This window comes from Limulus polyphemus, unplaced genomic scaffold (genome assembly GCF_000517525.1).
Source record: "Limulus polyphemus unplaced genomic scaffold, Limulus_polyphemus-2.1.2 Scaffold6855, whole genome shotgun sequence".
Lineage (NCBI taxonomy): Eukaryota > Metazoa > Arthropoda > Merostomata > Xiphosura > Limulidae > Limulus > Limulus polyphemus.
This window is the reverse complement of record NW_013672465.1, coordinates 26,598-45,424: the sequence shown is the minus strand read 5'-3', so window position 1 is coordinate 45,424 and position 18,827 is coordinate 26,598. Positions and strand designations below refer to the sequence as shown.

General features: G+C 32.2%; 1 protein-coding gene across 1 annotated transcript; it reads right to left on the bottom strand.

The window, feature by feature from the left end:
* Positions 1–6: 6 nt before the first annotated feature.
* LOC106474128 (protein ROP-like) lies at positions 7–12,329 on the bottom strand. Its single transcript, XM_013934819.2, has 6 exons — positions 12,247–12,329; positions 9,531–9,662; positions 7,245–7,321; positions 6,823–6,899; positions 4,561–4,666; positions 7–664 (listed from the first exon to the last, which is right to left on the bottom strand). Exons 1-6 carry the CDS (start codon positions 12,272–12,274, stop codon positions 476–478), a joined length of 609 nt encoding a protein of 202 aa, XP_013790273.2. The 5' UTR covers positions 12,275–12,329; the 3' UTR covers positions 7–475.
* Between the last annotated feature and the right edge of the window lie 6,498 nt (positions 12,330–18,827).

Sequence of the window (18,827 nt, the reverse complement as noted above, 5' to 3'; positions counted from 1 at the left end):
TTTTTTTTAAACTGTAGAGCATTTAACCCTTTCTATGTTCAATGTGATAAAATACTGGTACATTGATGTAGCATTATGTTTTGCATATGCATCAAATATAATCTTAAGTCATAACATGTGTACCTATATAACAGTCCTACGTTTTACGTACACAGATTACAAAAAAAATAAACATTTATTAGTAGACAAGAATAGCTATGTGTATGTTTTTATAATTTTGTCAATGAAGGCTTAACTCGTGACAACTACTCAACACATACGCTCTTAACTCTGATAAAAAAAAAGTAACATATGTGTGTGTGAAAAGATAATTAAAAACCTATGTCATAATTTATACCTGTGTAGCATATATTTGGATTACTTAAGAGAATTATTCCTTTAAGTACAAAATTACCTGGAAAACAGATGAACACTACAATTTAAGAAAAAAAAAAACTGTGTTAGGAAAATTACATAAAATTCTGTAATACCAGCTTTATAAAATCTGGAAACTTGAAAATGTGTAACTTAAGTACCTTCTGTATCGGACTGAAGGATACTCTCCCAATGTAGCACATAACGTTGCCACTTGCTCGGCAATTCTCTCCAACTTAGCAGAGCGAAGAGTAGCCCTTGCAGGGTTGTAGTAATATTGAAAAGTTTCGGGAGTATCCAAAGAGAACACCTAACAAAAATTAAATGTTCTAGCTATTAAAACCTACAAGTTACTAGACAAATACACACATTAACTCACTCTTATACTTACAGTTTTGTGAAGTGTAAGAAACAATTCATTGGATTCTGAGGCTTGAAAGTGTGTATTTGTGAAAAAATCCAAACTCACAAAGTTCAATTTTTCTTCACAGCTGTAAATAGCTAAGTCAATTTCTCTATAACACTTAAAAATAAATTTGTATGATCATTTACTATCACTTAGGAATGCTGTTTAATACGAATGAAGAGATATAGAAATAACAATACTACATAATCATGTATTCTTCATTTTCTTGGAGGCTAACTGGAGTTTATTACATTTTAAAATAAATATATCACAAGCCAACACTTCACTTCCAGACTTCTTTACAAGTCTTATCCTAGAAATATTATAATAGCATCTGATTAAATCATCTGATAGTTAGGAGTATCTCATTACAGACAGTGTGGATTTCTAAACCACTATCAAACACTTTATATATTGTTTAAAATAACATTATTAAACAATATTAATGATCAATAATAGATATATATATAAAAGTTAGTCAGTTAGCATGGGTAAATGAATGAAGAAGAATAACATAATATTATGTTTTTAACTATTTAACCAAATTAAAAATATCCAACTTGAAAGAGCACTCTCAATGTTTTGAAACTGCTCTTCAATTTCTTGAATAATCTGTAAAGATCCAGCAGATACACAAGTTAAACTTGACTACATTCAGTCAATTTAATAATCTTATCTATTGATTTAATTTTTTTAAAATAACTATTAAAATTATCAAAAACTACCACATTGTTGTATTTTCAGATAAAAACCACTGATTTCCCAGCAAGTATCAGATAGACGGATCTACAAATAACTGCTGATTTGTTCAATAAATAAGGAAAGTGATTCTGGTCACTTAACGAGTCTTATTACTGTACGTGTGTAAAATAATGAGGCTGAACAAAGGTGATAAAATTTTTAAATAATTTTTATTATTGAATAAACAAAAAGAAAATGTACTATATTTACTCATGCACACAAAAAGACAGTTGCTTCTACAAGGCTGTGCTTAGTCCTACAGTTTTCTCTCTCACAGGATAGACTTCCACTGAACTAAACATGATGATCTTAAAAAATTAAGTCTTTGCTATATAATCTCCTAGTAGAAACGCTCAAAGAAAATGCACCCGAGTTCAACAGGTAAACTCACTTTCTTTGTCTAATCGACAGCATTACCACATGACCTTTGCACTCGTACAACATTGGTCAACTATTAAATTTAGTCAATATCATACTTCGTCAGCCGAGGATATTAAACTACCAATCCTTTTACCCTAGATCCTATATGTCACTACAATATTCTCTTGGGACAATAGACATTACCTACAAAGCAACTTGACCAGGGTAATCTTAATGATTTTCTGGAGCAAGTATTGCTTCCATTACAGCACAGAAACTAAAAAAGCCAAAAACATTTTAAAGATTTTTTCATTGCTAAAGTAGGTAGAAAACACATGAAATGCCTGCACATTAACAACACAATATAATGTCTTGAAATATTTACCATGTTAAACGTCATTTAACTTAAACTTTCTGATACAAAAAATTCATATTGTGTCAAGTTTGTTAGTTATGTATGATACTACTCACAGAACTTGATTAGATATGTGACTGATGTATGTACGTACGTGCCTTGGAAAAACTCTAATTTCTTTGTTCTTATAAATTTTTACATTTTTTTTCAATGTTTTAATTTAGATGTTTGCTGGAAGGAGGTAATGATGATGATGTAATTATCTAAATACAAGAAAGTGAATAAGTATTCAAAAAAAAGATTTATTTCAGTGTTAGAAGTGAGAGCTATCAGGTCTAATCTGTTATCCAGCTACTTGGTAAGTTGGTGAGTTTCTGCATTTGTTTGTTGATCTAAGCTAAGTAGGTTAGGCATTGTACCATTAGTCTTGGAATTTCTGTTTAAGTTAGGCCTACAAATAAATAAACATTATTGAAGAAATAAATGAATTTGTTATTGTTATGTGGACTGGATTTAGGATTTTTACCAAATAATCCCCCCAAAAAAATCTGCCCAACAATAGAACAGGTTACAACAATAATGATTTTTTAAATGTAGTTTTTAGATAATAATATTTCTGTAGAAGGGTTATCAATTCTTTTATTGCCTTAAATCTATCTCCTATAAAACTACACAACATTTTGATGTAATGGAGTTACAGAACTTTGGTGGAAAGTTTATTGAAACTTTTGCCATTTTCACTGTGAATGGCAATATCTAAAAATTGTAGTGGTTTGTTAGGTGTTAAATAAGGGAGTGTAAACTCGATGAAAGCGTCAACTTTGTTAAGGAATTCATGGGTGCTTATGTGATTCTAAACTAGAATTCCATACTCCAAACACATCATCGGTAAATCTGTACAGAGTAACTAGAATGATGATTACAATTTACTACGTTAATCTGGTTTACACTATAACAGTAACTGTTCATGATGACATATATAGTGTCTAGACCACTACTATGTCTGTCAGATCCAAGCAGGCCTGATGAATACTCTGGTACTGGGCCTCATCAGTACTGGATGTGGCAGATGCAGCATGATTGAGATAACATATTCTCCTTTGCTTTCACTCATGGGTTCTTAAGACTTTCCTCCTGACTTCCATGCATTTAGAATTTTTTATTTTAAGGATGTACATAGAAATTATGATAAATACAACCACAACTCTGATCTCCATGGCTACACAGCTACCTTGATTAAAGTATCAGCTATTAAACTTTACATATCCAACAATTAAAAATAAAACCTCAAGTCTTGTTTTAACCAACAAAGATATTAAATTTTCAATCATTAACATCAGGTGGTATGGAGTCATAGTGACTCCATGCTGGTATTCTAGAGTTAAGAGTGACAAATTCTCCCAATAAACAACACGTTTCATTAAAACTTTTAATTAAAGCAACGAAGTTGTGAGGAAGAAATAAAATATTTTACATGATTTATCAAAATATTTAAGAAGCATATTTAAATAATCAGTTGAAAACATTACAATATAAAAAAAAATGCTTCTTCAGAATACTTAGAATAAATGGGTAAAAAATAAGAACTTGTACAAGAGAGAAAGAGAGAGAAAAAACAACTTCTAATTGACCAAATGCCAAAAGTATACAAAATAAACATTAATGATTGCAAGAAAAAAATGTAGAATCAAAAAGGTTGGTAACCCATAAAAAAAACTTGCAGTTTTGACAAAGATAGGTCTACCTGTTTAAAGTGCTCAAATTTTATAAATTTTGATATTATTATTTATCAAAAAACTTTATTCTATTCTCTACTACAGTGGTATGTACATAGTCTGTTGCCATCAAAATAGTTTGGAAAGCAAACAATAAACTAATATAAACTGATGCGTCAGGGCTCCCCACTTTACTTGCCACTGTGCAAGGCTGTGTTGAGGAACCTTTTAGTGTCGTGTGCACCCCCCCCCCCAATTATAAAACAGTAGATAATTTTTTGCATGCCACATCAGAGAGCAAATTAAAAAATACTTTATGTTACTGAATTTTATAATGGCTATAAAAATAAAAACTTAACAAAACATTTTGTGCAATTTCCAACAACATAGCAACACCCCTCAGGGCACAACGTGACACCTCAGGGTGTCAGGACATGCACTTTGGAAAGCACTGTTCTACATTATATGAAACTCTTTTTAAACATAGTTTTTGATACTGTTTCTAATTAGTATTCCACAAATGCAAATGATGTAGCAGCAGCATTAAATCAATTTCTTTCATAGGGAACGTGTACTTAATAAGTTTCATCGTCAGGAAGCAAGATAAGAACAAAAACAATGTTACTTACTTGTGATTCATATGGTAAGAATGCAATGTTGATTTCCTTCAAAGTTTTAATTACTTTAGCACAAGATGATTTACACAGTTCATTGAACAGTTCATCAGGGCATGCTGTAAGGAAAAAATATTTTTGTAACTTTTATAAATACAAATATTTTGCACCTTACGAATCAGGCACTTTTTTAAAACATATTTACATACTGTCCGAGTTATTTCCCCCATTTTACAAAAGGCTCTACCTACAATACTTTGATGCTGTCTGGAAAATAATACATTTACAATGTAGAAATTATGATAATCATTACAGATATGAATTGACAGCAATCATACAAAGAATATTAAATTATCAGTGAATTTTATCATACTATTTTCAGTATGTGTGTACTCTATCATGCTGTCAATAAAGCCTCTGCACTCTGAACAACATCTTAAAGTTGCAAGAGGTGTTTATATTCAGTGTGTCAACAACAGTGGCAGAACACGTTTTCTTCCATGAATGTCCAGAAGAACTTCTTAAGAATGAGGTTTAATCTGGAAATTTTGTAAGATTTGCCAATCTTTAAGATTGAGGAACCTGAATTAGAAAATTACAATTCCATCAGAACTACTGAATACTGACTGTACTTCTAGTAGTACAAAGCATACGATGGAACATACTGTAAGATGCAACGTTCTTGGTAAATCCATTGGTGCACGAGTCTTCATGTGGTGTGAATCATTACTATTTGGGTTCTGCCATGTACACAAATTAGAACATGACGTTCCTATGATATTCAAGGTTATGAAAGTTTTGAAAAAAACTACTTATTTAAGAGGTAAAACGTTAGACAACTCTTCTTTCTAAAGAGATGCTTGTCCCTCCTCATTTCACAAAACATATGCAAAAGTGTGGAATATAACTACTGATTGTCCTTTTAGTTAACAGTGAACATGGTCAGTCACTTAGTAATTAACAATAATTATGCTTCATGAAATTAAAGAAAACAAAGAGAGGTAAAAGTTATTCAGATCAAATTTACCTGCCAAAAATGAGTCTTTACCTTTTAAATATCGCTTAGTGGACACAGCCATATAGAAGTTTATACTGTGGACTTAAGATGTTTTTAATTGCCTTCCCATGTTTTGCACAACTCTGGAATAAGCATTTTCTGATACACTAAACTAAGATATTAATTTTAAAAAAAGCTCTTGCCTCCTATCTGTACAATGAGAAACATCACCATGTTTTAGCTCAATGTTTTGGTCTTTATAATGCACATGTCAGTAATCACTCAAAATACAAAATTCTTGCTTAATTTATCTTCACTAGAAAACTGCCTTGTCAATTTGTGCTTTTTTGACTTAAAACTCTGTAATACAATAAGATAACAGTCTTCAAAATATCTCACCAGTACTGGTGAAAAAGATCCAATATAAAGAAATTGAACAGGAAGGAACTCGCATATAACTCAAAAAAACATTTTCAAAACACAGTTTTTATTGATGCAATTTGTGTTTTCTTCCACGACAGTAACAAAAGCCTACACTGTTTTAAAGTTTATAAAGCATAAAATAATTCTTACCAACCATATTACTGGAAGTGATTGTAATTTATCACGATTTTAGACACTAGAATTTTTTAAAATCATAACCCGTAACTTTAAACAGTACAGTTCATAGTGTAGCGTATTTGTTGAACAACAATGATCTTTATATTGTAAAATGGTAGAAATCAGCACCTAAAATTAATAACCTCACGTATCCAACTCTCCTATAGTTGTATACATAAATAATATATTAAAAACGATTTATTATATTACAAGAGTTCCAGTTATGGACCTAGTATATCTGAATTATGTAACATGTTAATTCAGCTCTTGGTGTTACACACTATGACATGAATCATTCAAGGATGTTTTCATCTTTTTTGTCGATGAGAATAAAATGAGCATGAGCTTCATGTGCAGGTTACTTTAGTCTTTTTCATTTCACTAACATGCCAATCATGTTTTCCTTTCGTAAACAAAATCCTTGTCACTGTGGTGATCATACACTTGAGTGTTCTATGTTCAGAGTTTCAGAATACTACATAAGGATATCATTCAGAATACTTGTTCTAGTCTATGATGGATTAATTGACATAATGTACATCTTAATATCAAGCTTATTAATTTATTTTTGGATTCTGCAGGAATACCATCAAATTTGAGACTATGGTAATGGAAAAAGCAGAGAGAAATCCTAATATTATATTCATCACATAATAATATTTATATTAGATCTATCCTATTCAGTAAAAAACACATGTGCACAGCGATACATGTGTCTACTTGGTGTCTGGAAATCACTCATCAAAGCACGAACAGACTGCAAAACAAAAGATGAAGACTGTAAAACATCTAAAACGTCCAATGAATTGCACAATTCAGACACAAATTAAAATAACCTTAAATTCTATAAAGCAAATTCTAAAAGACTATGATTCACAGCCACGATCAGTGATGTACTTAGTTTTATGAAATATTGTTACTATGCTCTAGTCACTTTACTGTTTTTGAAGAAGGAAGAGGTTGAAAAAATATTCTTGTATTTCTATTCGTTGATTTGAGGTTATCGAGTGAATTTCAGACTTGCCTAGTATTGAATCTAAGACAAGATTTTGCTGTCTTAATCAACAAACAAACATTTCAAATATTATCAAAGAAAATTTACCTTATCAGTTGGTGTGATCAAATATATTGCTTCCATATCCGGTAAAGGTTCTCGTTTTTTGAAAAGGTCTTCAACAACTGAATGAAAAATGATATAATCATTAAAATGCTATATTTCAAAACAATGTACAGATGTGAAACCTGTGGAAAAAAAAAAAAATCCAAGCTTTCTAGATCATTTTCAAGATCTTAGAAATAAATAAGTATTTCCCTTCGAAGATTTTTATGAAATACTAAGAGTTTATTTCATTCATCTCTCAAATTATAATATGCACCAAAAAAGAAGTGCATACAGTTTTATTCTTGTACATTATATTAATAACTTCTAATATTTAGGTGTAAGCTGTGAAAGAATAAAATCTTTTTCAGAAAAACTTAAATACAAAATTTTTTACCAAAATTAAATTAGATAATGCTTTAAACTTTCACTAAAAAATTCTTCTTTAGGTAGTTTTGTATCATAAAAAACATTGTTTGTTTCTGAAGCCAGATAGGTATAACAAGAGCATTGTTTAACCCTAGAATAACTGATGGATGTTGGTCCACATAGGTTCTACAAGTTACCTAACCAAATATTTCAAAATTATTTAAGCATAAAATTGTTTGTGGGTCCTTGACTTTGTGGCTTACAGGGTCTCTAATAACACACGAACCACTCATAAAATTTACACAAAAACACCATCAATATTGCAATTAATCCCACTAGATGTAACTAATAGAGTTTCGGCCAACTACAAGATAATAAATATCTGTTCCAAGCCATTGGCATAATAATCAAATATTTGAATGATGAACAGTTGATGTATTTAAACATTATTTAAACAGTTTCATTATTTTTACAGAACCTATGGAACATACAGGTAAATATAAAATATAAAATGTTGGAAACATATAAACAAATAGGACCAAATAGAAAGTAATAACAGTACTTTATCAAAGGGTCATAGAACAATGTCAGGCAAATACTCTTATTGAAGCTGGCCCTGTCTAGTATCCATCTGGCATTTAGACATGCTTGGTGCTTCTTTAAATCTCAATCCTGCAACAAATGCAAGTTGTAACATATCAACATATGTTACCTTAGCAACAGCAGTTATGAAGACATGCACAGACATGTTACTTGACATAGTTGGAGATTATCATCACTGGTGTGAAGAGTGGTTCAATGATAAAATTTGTGTTTACTGATTACAATGAGTGATTTAAAATGCAAAAAGAGTCCCATGTCGGATTACTTTAAAGCAGTTGGTGATTTTAAAATTGTGTAATATAAGTAGCAAAGGAAAAGTAGCTTCTACTATCCAAACGTACAATACTCAGAAAAATAAGAATGTAAAAGATTATAAGAACTTGCAACAACCAAAACAAAGGGCAATATTCTCTATCTTCATCAAGGTGATCAAAATTTTACACAATATATCTTTGTGCTTCTAGCAATGTTAATAAAAATTAATATAAAATACTGAATACACCTTACTAACTTTTCTGAATATTTACTGAAGTGGCAAGAAATTTCCAGGCGGGTAATTATACATAATGTTTTTGCTACTAAGCTATCTGTTCTTTTAAATACAGGTATTACTGGTTTAAAGTTAATTTGGATAAAAAGCCCTTTCAGTAAAAACTATTAATTAAGATTAATATTACAATGAGGTTTGATTTGTTTGAAATTTCCAAAAAGCTACACCATGGCTATCTGCACTAGCCACCCTTAACTTAACAGTGACAGACTAGAGGGAAAGCAACTAGTCAACACCATCCACTACCAACTCTAGGGCTACCTTTTTACCAATGAAAAGTGTGACTAACCGTCACAATATAGTGCCCCCACAGCTGAAATGGCGAGCATTTGCAGTAACGGGGATTCAAACCCATGACCCGCAGATTGAGAGTCAAGCATCCTAATCACCAGGCCATGCCAGGCCCCACTACAATGAAAGGAAAGCTTCTAAGAACCCCTCAGATTGTTGCTAATGTTCAAGAACTTTATAGTAACACAGAAATGAAACAAAAAAAATTTAGCCTTGCTGTCAATAATGTCAAATCTGATTGTCAAGATTAGAAATTTAATTCTACTGTTTTCGAACAATATCACATTATTGTTCAAAGACGTACACGGTTTATGTCACAACTCTTGTTGAACAACTACTATTCAGGTTTTTGCATTATGTTGTAGTTACTAGATTTACTTTTACATCAATAATCAAAATTAGCAGTCTTGCACTTTAGAAGGGTGAAGAATGCACATATGAATTACTATGTGATTTGATAACGTTTCATAACATACTTGTTATTCCTTCCGCTGCTATCTCATGCATCTTACAGCAAGCAGATATCATCCTCATACCCAACTGATCCACCACCAGCACTTTCCATTCGCCTTTCTTTCTCACCATCTTGATGACATCACTCATGATCTCTACAAAAGAAAACATATAATACTTAAATATACATTTCATATGAAACCATTTATATATTTGCTTCACAAAATAATCGATCCTTACTTGAATAAAAACTTTTATATCAGTACTTCAAAAGTCTAACACAGTAGGTTTTCCTAGAGGGCAGTAGTGTTTGTGTATTGGCCAAATTGTCATTGTGCATTTGTAAGTTTATATTTTTAAACCCTTATTCTGAAAACTTGTGCCATTGATTTAACACTAATGATACCAATTTTTATGCTGAATTTATGTTGCTTGCATTATTATAAATTACTAATTTATAATATAATTACGGTTTAACTTCTTTAGAATTGTTTGTTCTGCCCAAAAAATAGCAAAATAATGATCAACAAATATTTTTCATGCACAGTAAACTTGTGTTTATTTACTCCAACAGCAATGAAGTTATCTTGTGTTCAATGTACATGGCTGCTGGTGGCATAATGGAGAAGTCCATGTTATATATATATTGCAAACTGTAGTGTCTGTCTAAACATTGATCTGTCTCACATTTACAGTGGCTGCTTCCCATGCTGCATTTGAAAAGCAGCGCATGCAGGCAAAGCTCAACACTCACTTTTGAAATGACAGGAGAACAGGCATTAATAATGTTGATGCCAAATTTTATTTCACAAGCAAGATATTCTATACTAAATTGTTAGGAATTAATCACACTATCATTCACATTTCAAAATATAACGTAACTCAAAGAATAAAAATGTAAATTTACCATATGTTACTGTTCAGCAGGTCTTAGCATGACTGAAATGCACAACAGTTACTTTTAGCGGTGGTATAAGTAGCTCAGAGCTAGTTTAGTTTAGTTGGTAAACTAGAGGCTCAAATACTTTTTCATAATTATTGGCAAGTTTAAATGTGTACTTGATTTGTAAACAAAAACTACATTAAGGCAATCACCATCTCAAAGCATGGATGTTTGTTGGGTAATATTTTTATCACCAGTCTATCTATAAGGCTGATACTGCTTGAAGCTGTTGGTTATAGTATATATTTTGTTATAGAATGTGGCTGTTATTTTTCATATATAAAATGTTATTTTATTATGCTGATAAAAGAATGGCATGTATACATCTGTATTCTAGCATAATAACACCCGAATGGTGTGTGTATGACAACTGATATATAAACCTAATGTGTTTTATTATATGCTCAAATAATTCATTGGAAAATGCTTTCTTAATGTAAAAGAAATTGGACAACTTCTGGGTGGGTTGACCCGTGAAAAATATATTTTAACATTAGTAAATTTAAAGTGATATATTTAGCATGTTAAAATTTTGAAATATTTTGTGTTGTGTAGAATGAGAATGATTTAAGTTTGGTGATTGTTAAAAGCCTCATGCCTTTGGCTAAACGTTTCAAAGTGACAAAAACAGCAACTAGGATACTAAAATCTATTTACACAGATATTTTGAGTTTAGGAGTACACAACTTTGTTCATCACTCTTTTAAGCCTTCCAAGCAATGTACTGGTTAGACCACATTTGGAGTACTGTGTTCAGTCTTGGACTCCTTACTTAGAAAGGACAATGAATTGTTGAAAAGGGTTCAGAGGAGGACTACTACAAAGATACCTGGGATGGAAAATTTGTCATAGAAGGACAGGTTAAAATCTCTAAAACTGCTTACTCTTGAAAAAAGAAGAGTTAAAGGGGGTCTGAATGAGGTGTTTAAGATTGCTAAGGCAATTGACAGCGTTGATTGATTATTTGTTTATATGTATACTTAATGGTGAGAATGGTAGCACTAAGGGGTACAAATATACATTTTGTCAAAGTAGGTGTCATCTTCACTGATGAAAGTTTTATTTTCTGAAAGAGTAGTTGACTTTTGGAATGGATTGCCTTCAGATGTGAAAGGTACAGTTAATTTAATGGAGTTTAAGGAAAAGCTTGATAATTATTTTAATGATAAATCGCCGAGTGTTTTTAATAGTCTAATGGATGGGACAGCTTTAGTGGATCAAAAGGTTCGTCCCTTGTCTTTAAATATTTTCTTAAAGTACCACATTTCGTTTACAATTTACTCCTATCACAATTCTCAAACATAACTCATGCCTGACACTTCTCGTGCCCTATACAATAGTAATAATTAGTATAAACCCCACCCCTCTTATCCCTGTAAATGTAATAAATTACGTCATCGAGACGTTCGTCTTGTACTATAAGTTAAAAGAAATATCACATGTTAGTTCTTGCATCATCTAACTTAAAAATCATGACAAATGTAATTCTTAAATGTTAGCCTAACTTCTTTGGGCTGGGCTAAGCATATTTCACTAGTATAGTAGTAATACGTAGTTGTATAGCTAAAGCGTAAAACTAAAACTTAGTAAAAGTACAGAGGCAGTACTACTACTGCAGGCTGTGCAACTGGGCCGGAAATTCTGATTTGTATATTCTAACTGTATAAAATTACAAGTATAGAATTAAGCCATATATCCCAACAAATATTGTTCCTGTATCTTTAAAAACGTTATTTGACAAATTGTTTATCAATAATTAAATAAGCGAATTTTTTATTTACAAAAGTGAAACTTACTCATGCCAACAAGCGCCTTCAATGCCATTTTGTTTTCGAAACGCAATTCACGAATGTTACTATGACAGACAGAGAAAAGTAGGTGGACAAATGATAGCACCGCCACCAATATTATTGTGTGAAAATAATAGAGTAATAATAATAATAAAAGCAGTAATGCCACCGGCACTTTTGTTTACTTCATGTACTTAAATGTTTCTATTCGATTTGAAATATTTTAATGCATTCTTCATTATATACATATATATTAAATAAGTGAAATTCTTGAATAAAATACGATACATCAATGAATTTCATAGTTGAAAGTTTTTTGTTGTTGTTCACTAGAGTTGTTAGATTTAAATTTATTAAATACCAAAAAGTATTAAAAAATATAAAGTACGAATGCTACGAAATGATATTTTATTTATTTAATATATTTCGGCAACCCCTTTGATAGAAAACCGGAAATTTCAATTTTTTTTATATTAATCGTTTGTTTGTTGTTAAGCGCAAAGTTACACAATGGATTGTCTGTGCTCTGCCCACTGCGAGTATTGAAATCCAATCTTCAGGGTTATAAGCTCTTAAAATTACCGCTGCACCACTGGAGGGCTCATAGATTATTAAATTTTAATGTTTATAATTAAAGCAGGTTAATGTTTTTTACTTTTTTCTTTTTAATATGTCAATAAGTTTCAACCTATCTCCATACAAACCGATAACCACCCTGATAGCTCTTCTCTGAACCTTCTCCAAAAACTCAACTTCTTTTATTCAATAAGGTTACCAGAATTTAACGTAATATTTCAGATTAGGTCTAACCATTCGGCATGTGTCAGTTAATACACATATGTATTTACTCACGCATAAAGATTCATTTTGTTGAACATGTTATAAACATCTCACTAAAATCGTTTTACATTTTATTTACCACATCTAATCTTATAACAGTGTTTGGGTTATTTAACAGCTAACTCTATGGTATTCTCATTGTACTGGTTTCTTATAGGAAATAATTTCACCGCAAGAAATGGATATGCAGAAAAATGATTTGCAGAGTAAAAACGGGAATTTTTGAACTGACCTCAACTGAATAAACAGAAGCTAATCAACTACTAATACCTGAAGTAGACAAATATATAAACACCATACAGACGAGTACACAGAAATTCGGAAAAACACTTCTTTCTAAGAACTGGAGATAGTTCTGAATCAAGAGATTTGATAAAATTCTGGTGTAGACTGAGAAAACTAACCACATTTTTTAAAATAGAATAAATTCTCCCAGAGTGCATTTGAAACCAGTGTCACTTAGTCATCGCATAAGCAAAAATAGGGAAGATGCATCCTTGAGATAATAATAAACTTCTATACGACCGATGCTACTAAAGTACAAGACTACAAGATTCTTCAATACCAACTGTAAGAAAGTTCAATAACATCAATGAACATGGATAGCAAAGGAAAACGAATAACATTAAGTGACAAATAAAACAATGTATTTTAGCTCAATTGTATACATTGTAAGTCTCCAACTTACTGGCAGGCTTCTGTGTTTTATAGATTGACCAAAATTATTGCTGGGGTGAAAAAAAGGACTTAAAATATCTGCACGGGATACTGGGCCAAAGCAAGGGTAGTAAAGATCATACTTTCAAGTGAGAGAAAAATTCTAGTGAGATATCCCACAATCCTTAGATTGCCTACACTAACGAGTGTTTCAAATAAGCATATATAGGGAGAGAATATTTTAACTCATAATAATTTGCACAAGTAGATTGTAACATAGAGTGATCATCTTTCTGAGATCACATAGATGACGTCATGGAACCTACAAAGGCGAGAAAGTGCAACACAAAGGCTCCAATGGCCAGGTAAAATAATACAAGTGAAAAGATAACTCAAAAATAAATTTAAAAAATTCAAAATTACAATAAAAACAGAATCAAAATTAAACCGTAATAAAATAGAATCATATCAGATGACCAAATATACCAACGAAGAAATTCAAACTTACGTCATGGAAATTTATACATTATAAACCAAAATTAAAATACAAAGTACAATTGATTTATAAAAAGTTGACAAAACTAAACACGGGAGGAAGTTAATTCAATACAAAATGAAAGACAAGTGAATTCAAAATACATATTAATCGAATTTCATATTATATACATGTTTGCAATTGCTGTAGCAAATGTGGCTAACTGCACGCAAAATAATAGCCTAGAAAAATAGAATAATCATACGGGGAAATAGCTATGGGAAGAAAAAGATGTTCGCATAGGTAAGGTTGAAGAGGGAGATTTAACCAGGAGTAAAAGGTAAGGTAAATACGTCTAAAGAAAGGTTTAAGGGAATGAAATTAAAGAAAAGGTTGACAAGGGCAGAAGTCTGCAGGTTTGTTTGTAAGTTAGGCGAACATATACCATGAGTCTTAGAATATCTGTTCAAACGTTGTTTATGAAGTTAGGCCTAAAAAGTATAACTGAACGTAGTCTAGTACTGGTGCGAACATTATTGAAGAAATAAATTAATTTGTTATCCTTACATGTATTGGAATTTGCATTTTTTTTCACCGAATTATTCAAAAGAACCCACCCAAAGATAGAACACGTTATAACATTTTTTTTTTTCGGGAAGGCTGGGAATAGGCTTCTAGAACTTCAGATAGAGAAACAGGTGCGTCTCTTTCTGTGATAACTGACTTGCACTGTGGACAAATACTTTGTACCAGAACATTTCAGTCATTCAATATTTTCCTTGATAATTTTTGTGATCATTTTAGGTTAAACTGATGATGGAATATTTATTATGACGTTTAGTCTAATATTTCATACACAGTGGTGTAGTGGTAAAAAGGTTTGTGCCGGGGCACCAACTAAATCCTAATAATTTTCCGGCCTTTGAATTATACATGCACATATAGCCTGCATTTCAGGCATTTAGCTTGTTTATAATTACCCTACTTATCAATTAAGTTTATATAACCCACTGATATATCCGAGTCATAAAGATACAATTGATAAATTATCTGCAGTTGACATATTATCTCCACATCATAAAAGATATATTATTTATGTATATTTATATTATATTTATATTAAGTCATCATTTAAACATCGATTTTATTATTTTCAAATACAGCACTTGAAACATACAAGTTAAGACTATAAAATAATATAACTACAGCTTAAATATATTTTACAAATTCATGTACTTTAATCACACCAAGCATAAACTCTGCCTCCACAATATCATTGTACATGCAGTCTAGTCTAACACTTTTTTTCTGTATTGTTTGTTCTTCCTGTTGTTATTTTATTATATCATCATGAATAGTTTTAATTGGTGCAGATCTTTCTCTTCTCGTCTTTTGACTCATTTTATGGAATCTGAGCACTCACTGGAGCCTGGTTTGTGAGTTTATAGCTTTCTAGGTACATTGGTGTCTCCTTGCGATGTTATTCCGTTCTTAGATCCTCAACATGTTGGTACCACTGGAGTTTAATCTATAAATAGGATTATTTAATTGCGTCACAGCTAGACTATAATCTTCCAATTACTTTGAAAGTGAAAAACACATTTTGGATAACTGGTAGGGGAGATGGAATATTAAATAAATTACAGTTTTTCATATTATCTTTTTTTTTCTTTTCTTTTAAATTAACCCGTCTCTCTCAGGAGCCAATGGGTATCTTTACACTACAATTTGTTGATTATTAAAAGTAAGTTCAGTTCGGAAACTCCCAAAGAGGGTGGTTTTGGACGTATCTTTTCGAGACAGCTTCGAGACAAGTTTTCGTTTGTTAATTGATACATTTTAAAGTGAAATACAGCATCCTCAAGTTTACATACTAGCTAGTATTAAGGTCTACCCGCTAGTTGTAAATTCAGTATATATTAATAAAGCCACATTCTCAGCACCATTAATTAAGCAATTGCCAACCTTTCATGCGTCTGCTATCACCTTTTTATGTTCAGCTTTCAATTGAGATAAGAACGATTTCACCTGCGATTCGGTAGGGAAGGTCGAAGCATCACGATAGTCAGCAGTAGGATGAGCAGACAGGAACACTTTGAAAGCAGTTACAGGCATAATATTGTACTCGGCTTGCTGCACAATATCTACCAAGGTGGTTCTAAATGATTCATGAATACCTCAACGTGTCATTTAGACTTCCATGCTTCTTGTGCTTGGCCGTTAAACTCGTGATGTGCTGACGGATTTCAGTCACCTCACCACTTCAAATCACCTTTCATAGCCCAAACGATAAAAGAGTGCGGGAAATACCTTCTTTTTAGCCAATAAAAATGTCCAAAAATTTTCAGTTCAAATTAAGAAAAACCGTATTGGGTAATTTTGTTGTTGTTTTTCAACAGAAATATCCCCCACTAGCACTTGAGGGGTCTATTAAAATATAACTGCTGGTGCAAAGTGGAAAGCTACACAATGGGTTATCTGTGTTCTGCCTACCATGAGTATGAAAATGCGATTTTTAGCGTCGTATTTTTACAAGCTAAAGAACTTGTAAGAAAGATGTTTATTGCCAGTTATTTTCATGACTAAGTTATATTTCAGTTTAATGTTAACTTTCACAAAATTTGCTTTGTGTGTTAGCATTTTTGGTAACACCTCTTTGTCCACTTGAGACACGAGTTGTGTATGTTGCAGTTTGCAAATTTCACTTTTTTTTTGGATGTTTTCTTGAAAAACTAATTTGATTCTTTTTCTTTTCCTTTAGCCCACCAGTGGCACAGTAGTAGGTTTGCGGACTTCTACCGTTAGAAATCGGGTTTCGATAACCGTGGTGGGCAGAGCACACCTAGCCCATTGTGTAATTTTGTGCTTAAACTACAAACAAACGTTTTGTGTGTGTGTGTGTGTGGAGAGGTTCCTATATGGAATCCAATTTACTCTGGTCAGTTCGGACCTCGGCGACTTTCTAACATGTACATATTGGATAGTAATAATTAACGTTTTGAAAAACTTCCATTTTAGCCCCAGGACCATTATGAATAACTCTGTTCAAGTAACATCGTTTTATTTTGGTGTCATAGTCCACAGATCGACACAACGGAGTTTCCAGACAAGCCGCTTGGCAAGCTTCTGCTGTCTCAGCAATTATTTCTCGTACGTTGTTCTTGACGATTCCCCATCCTTCCTGACGACCAAAGTTTACTAAGTTAAAAAAGGACAACAATAGTTAGTTTTTTACCCTTTCCTGACGAGCACAGTTTAATAAGGTAAAAAAAGACAACAATAATTAGGTTTTTACTCTTTCCTGACGAGCACAGTTTAATAGGTTAAAAATAGACAACAACAATTAGTTTTTTACTATTTCCTGACGACCAAGCCCGGCATGGCCAGGTGGTTAGAATGCAATCTGAGGGTCGCGGGTCACACCAAACATGTTCGCCCTTTCAGTCGTGGAGGCGTTATAATGTGACGGTCAATCCCACTATTCGTTGGTAAAAGAGTAGCCTAAGAGTTGGCGGTGGGTGGTGATAACTAGCTGCCTTCTCTCTAGTCTTACACTGCTAAATTAGGGACGGCTAGCGCAGATAGCCCTCGTGTAGCTTTGCGCGAAATTCAAAACATACCAAACAATTCTGTTGTTGAGAGGGATATTTTGGATTATTTGCTATAAATATAATACAAAGTCCAGTTCACGTGATAACAACGAAATAGTTTTATTTCTTCCACTACAAGTTTTAAAAGATATACGTGTCTCGCAGAGCTAAAGTTCACCGAGCGATAGGCCTATCTTAATAATTCCTCTTTTTTTTTCTAGTTTCTCGTTAGTACAGCATTTTCGCATCTCTATTATTATATATTGTAAACAGTGGCGTGATGTCAGGGGGGGGGGGGAGGGTAGCTAGAGTTTTCTTCGCAGGCCCGCCGACAGGGGTAGGCAAAACGGGGCAACTGCCCAGGGGTCCGGGCGAATTAAACCTAGTTATGCCGTAAAACCCACAAAGCACCTTTAGGCTATATCTTCATTTAATGATAAAAACCATAGTTTTTGGGTTTTCTTTGCATATAGACGCTTGATACATTAAGAATGACTGAAATAATAATTTGAGTAATAATTAATATGTATTTGTTATTTTATAGATTTAATATATATTTGTTGTTACTTTATTAACATTTTTACACTTATACTGTGAGCTGAAACGGCTGCTGTTATAATTTTGCCTTGTTTATGAACTCGTTGCTGTCCTAATTTAATATTATTTTTTAATAAGTTCATTAAAATGTTAAAAAAGAGAGATAAAGGGGCCCAGCAATAATGTTTGCCCCGGGAGCCGTGCTGGCTCTCGATGCTCCTGCTTCTCCGCAACATTAAAGTTTAGGGGAGCCAAGCGAGTCCTGGGGCGCCTGAATAATATATATATAAAAGTACACATATAGTTACACCAGGATGTAGCAGTTTAGTATTCATTAGATCCAAATTAGATCAATTTTGTTAACATATATATTTACACTGTCCACATGAGATCAATTTTGTTAACAGATATATTTACACTGTCTAAATTAAATCAGTTTTGTTAACAGATGTAAATACACTGTCTAAATTAAATCAGTTTTGTTAACA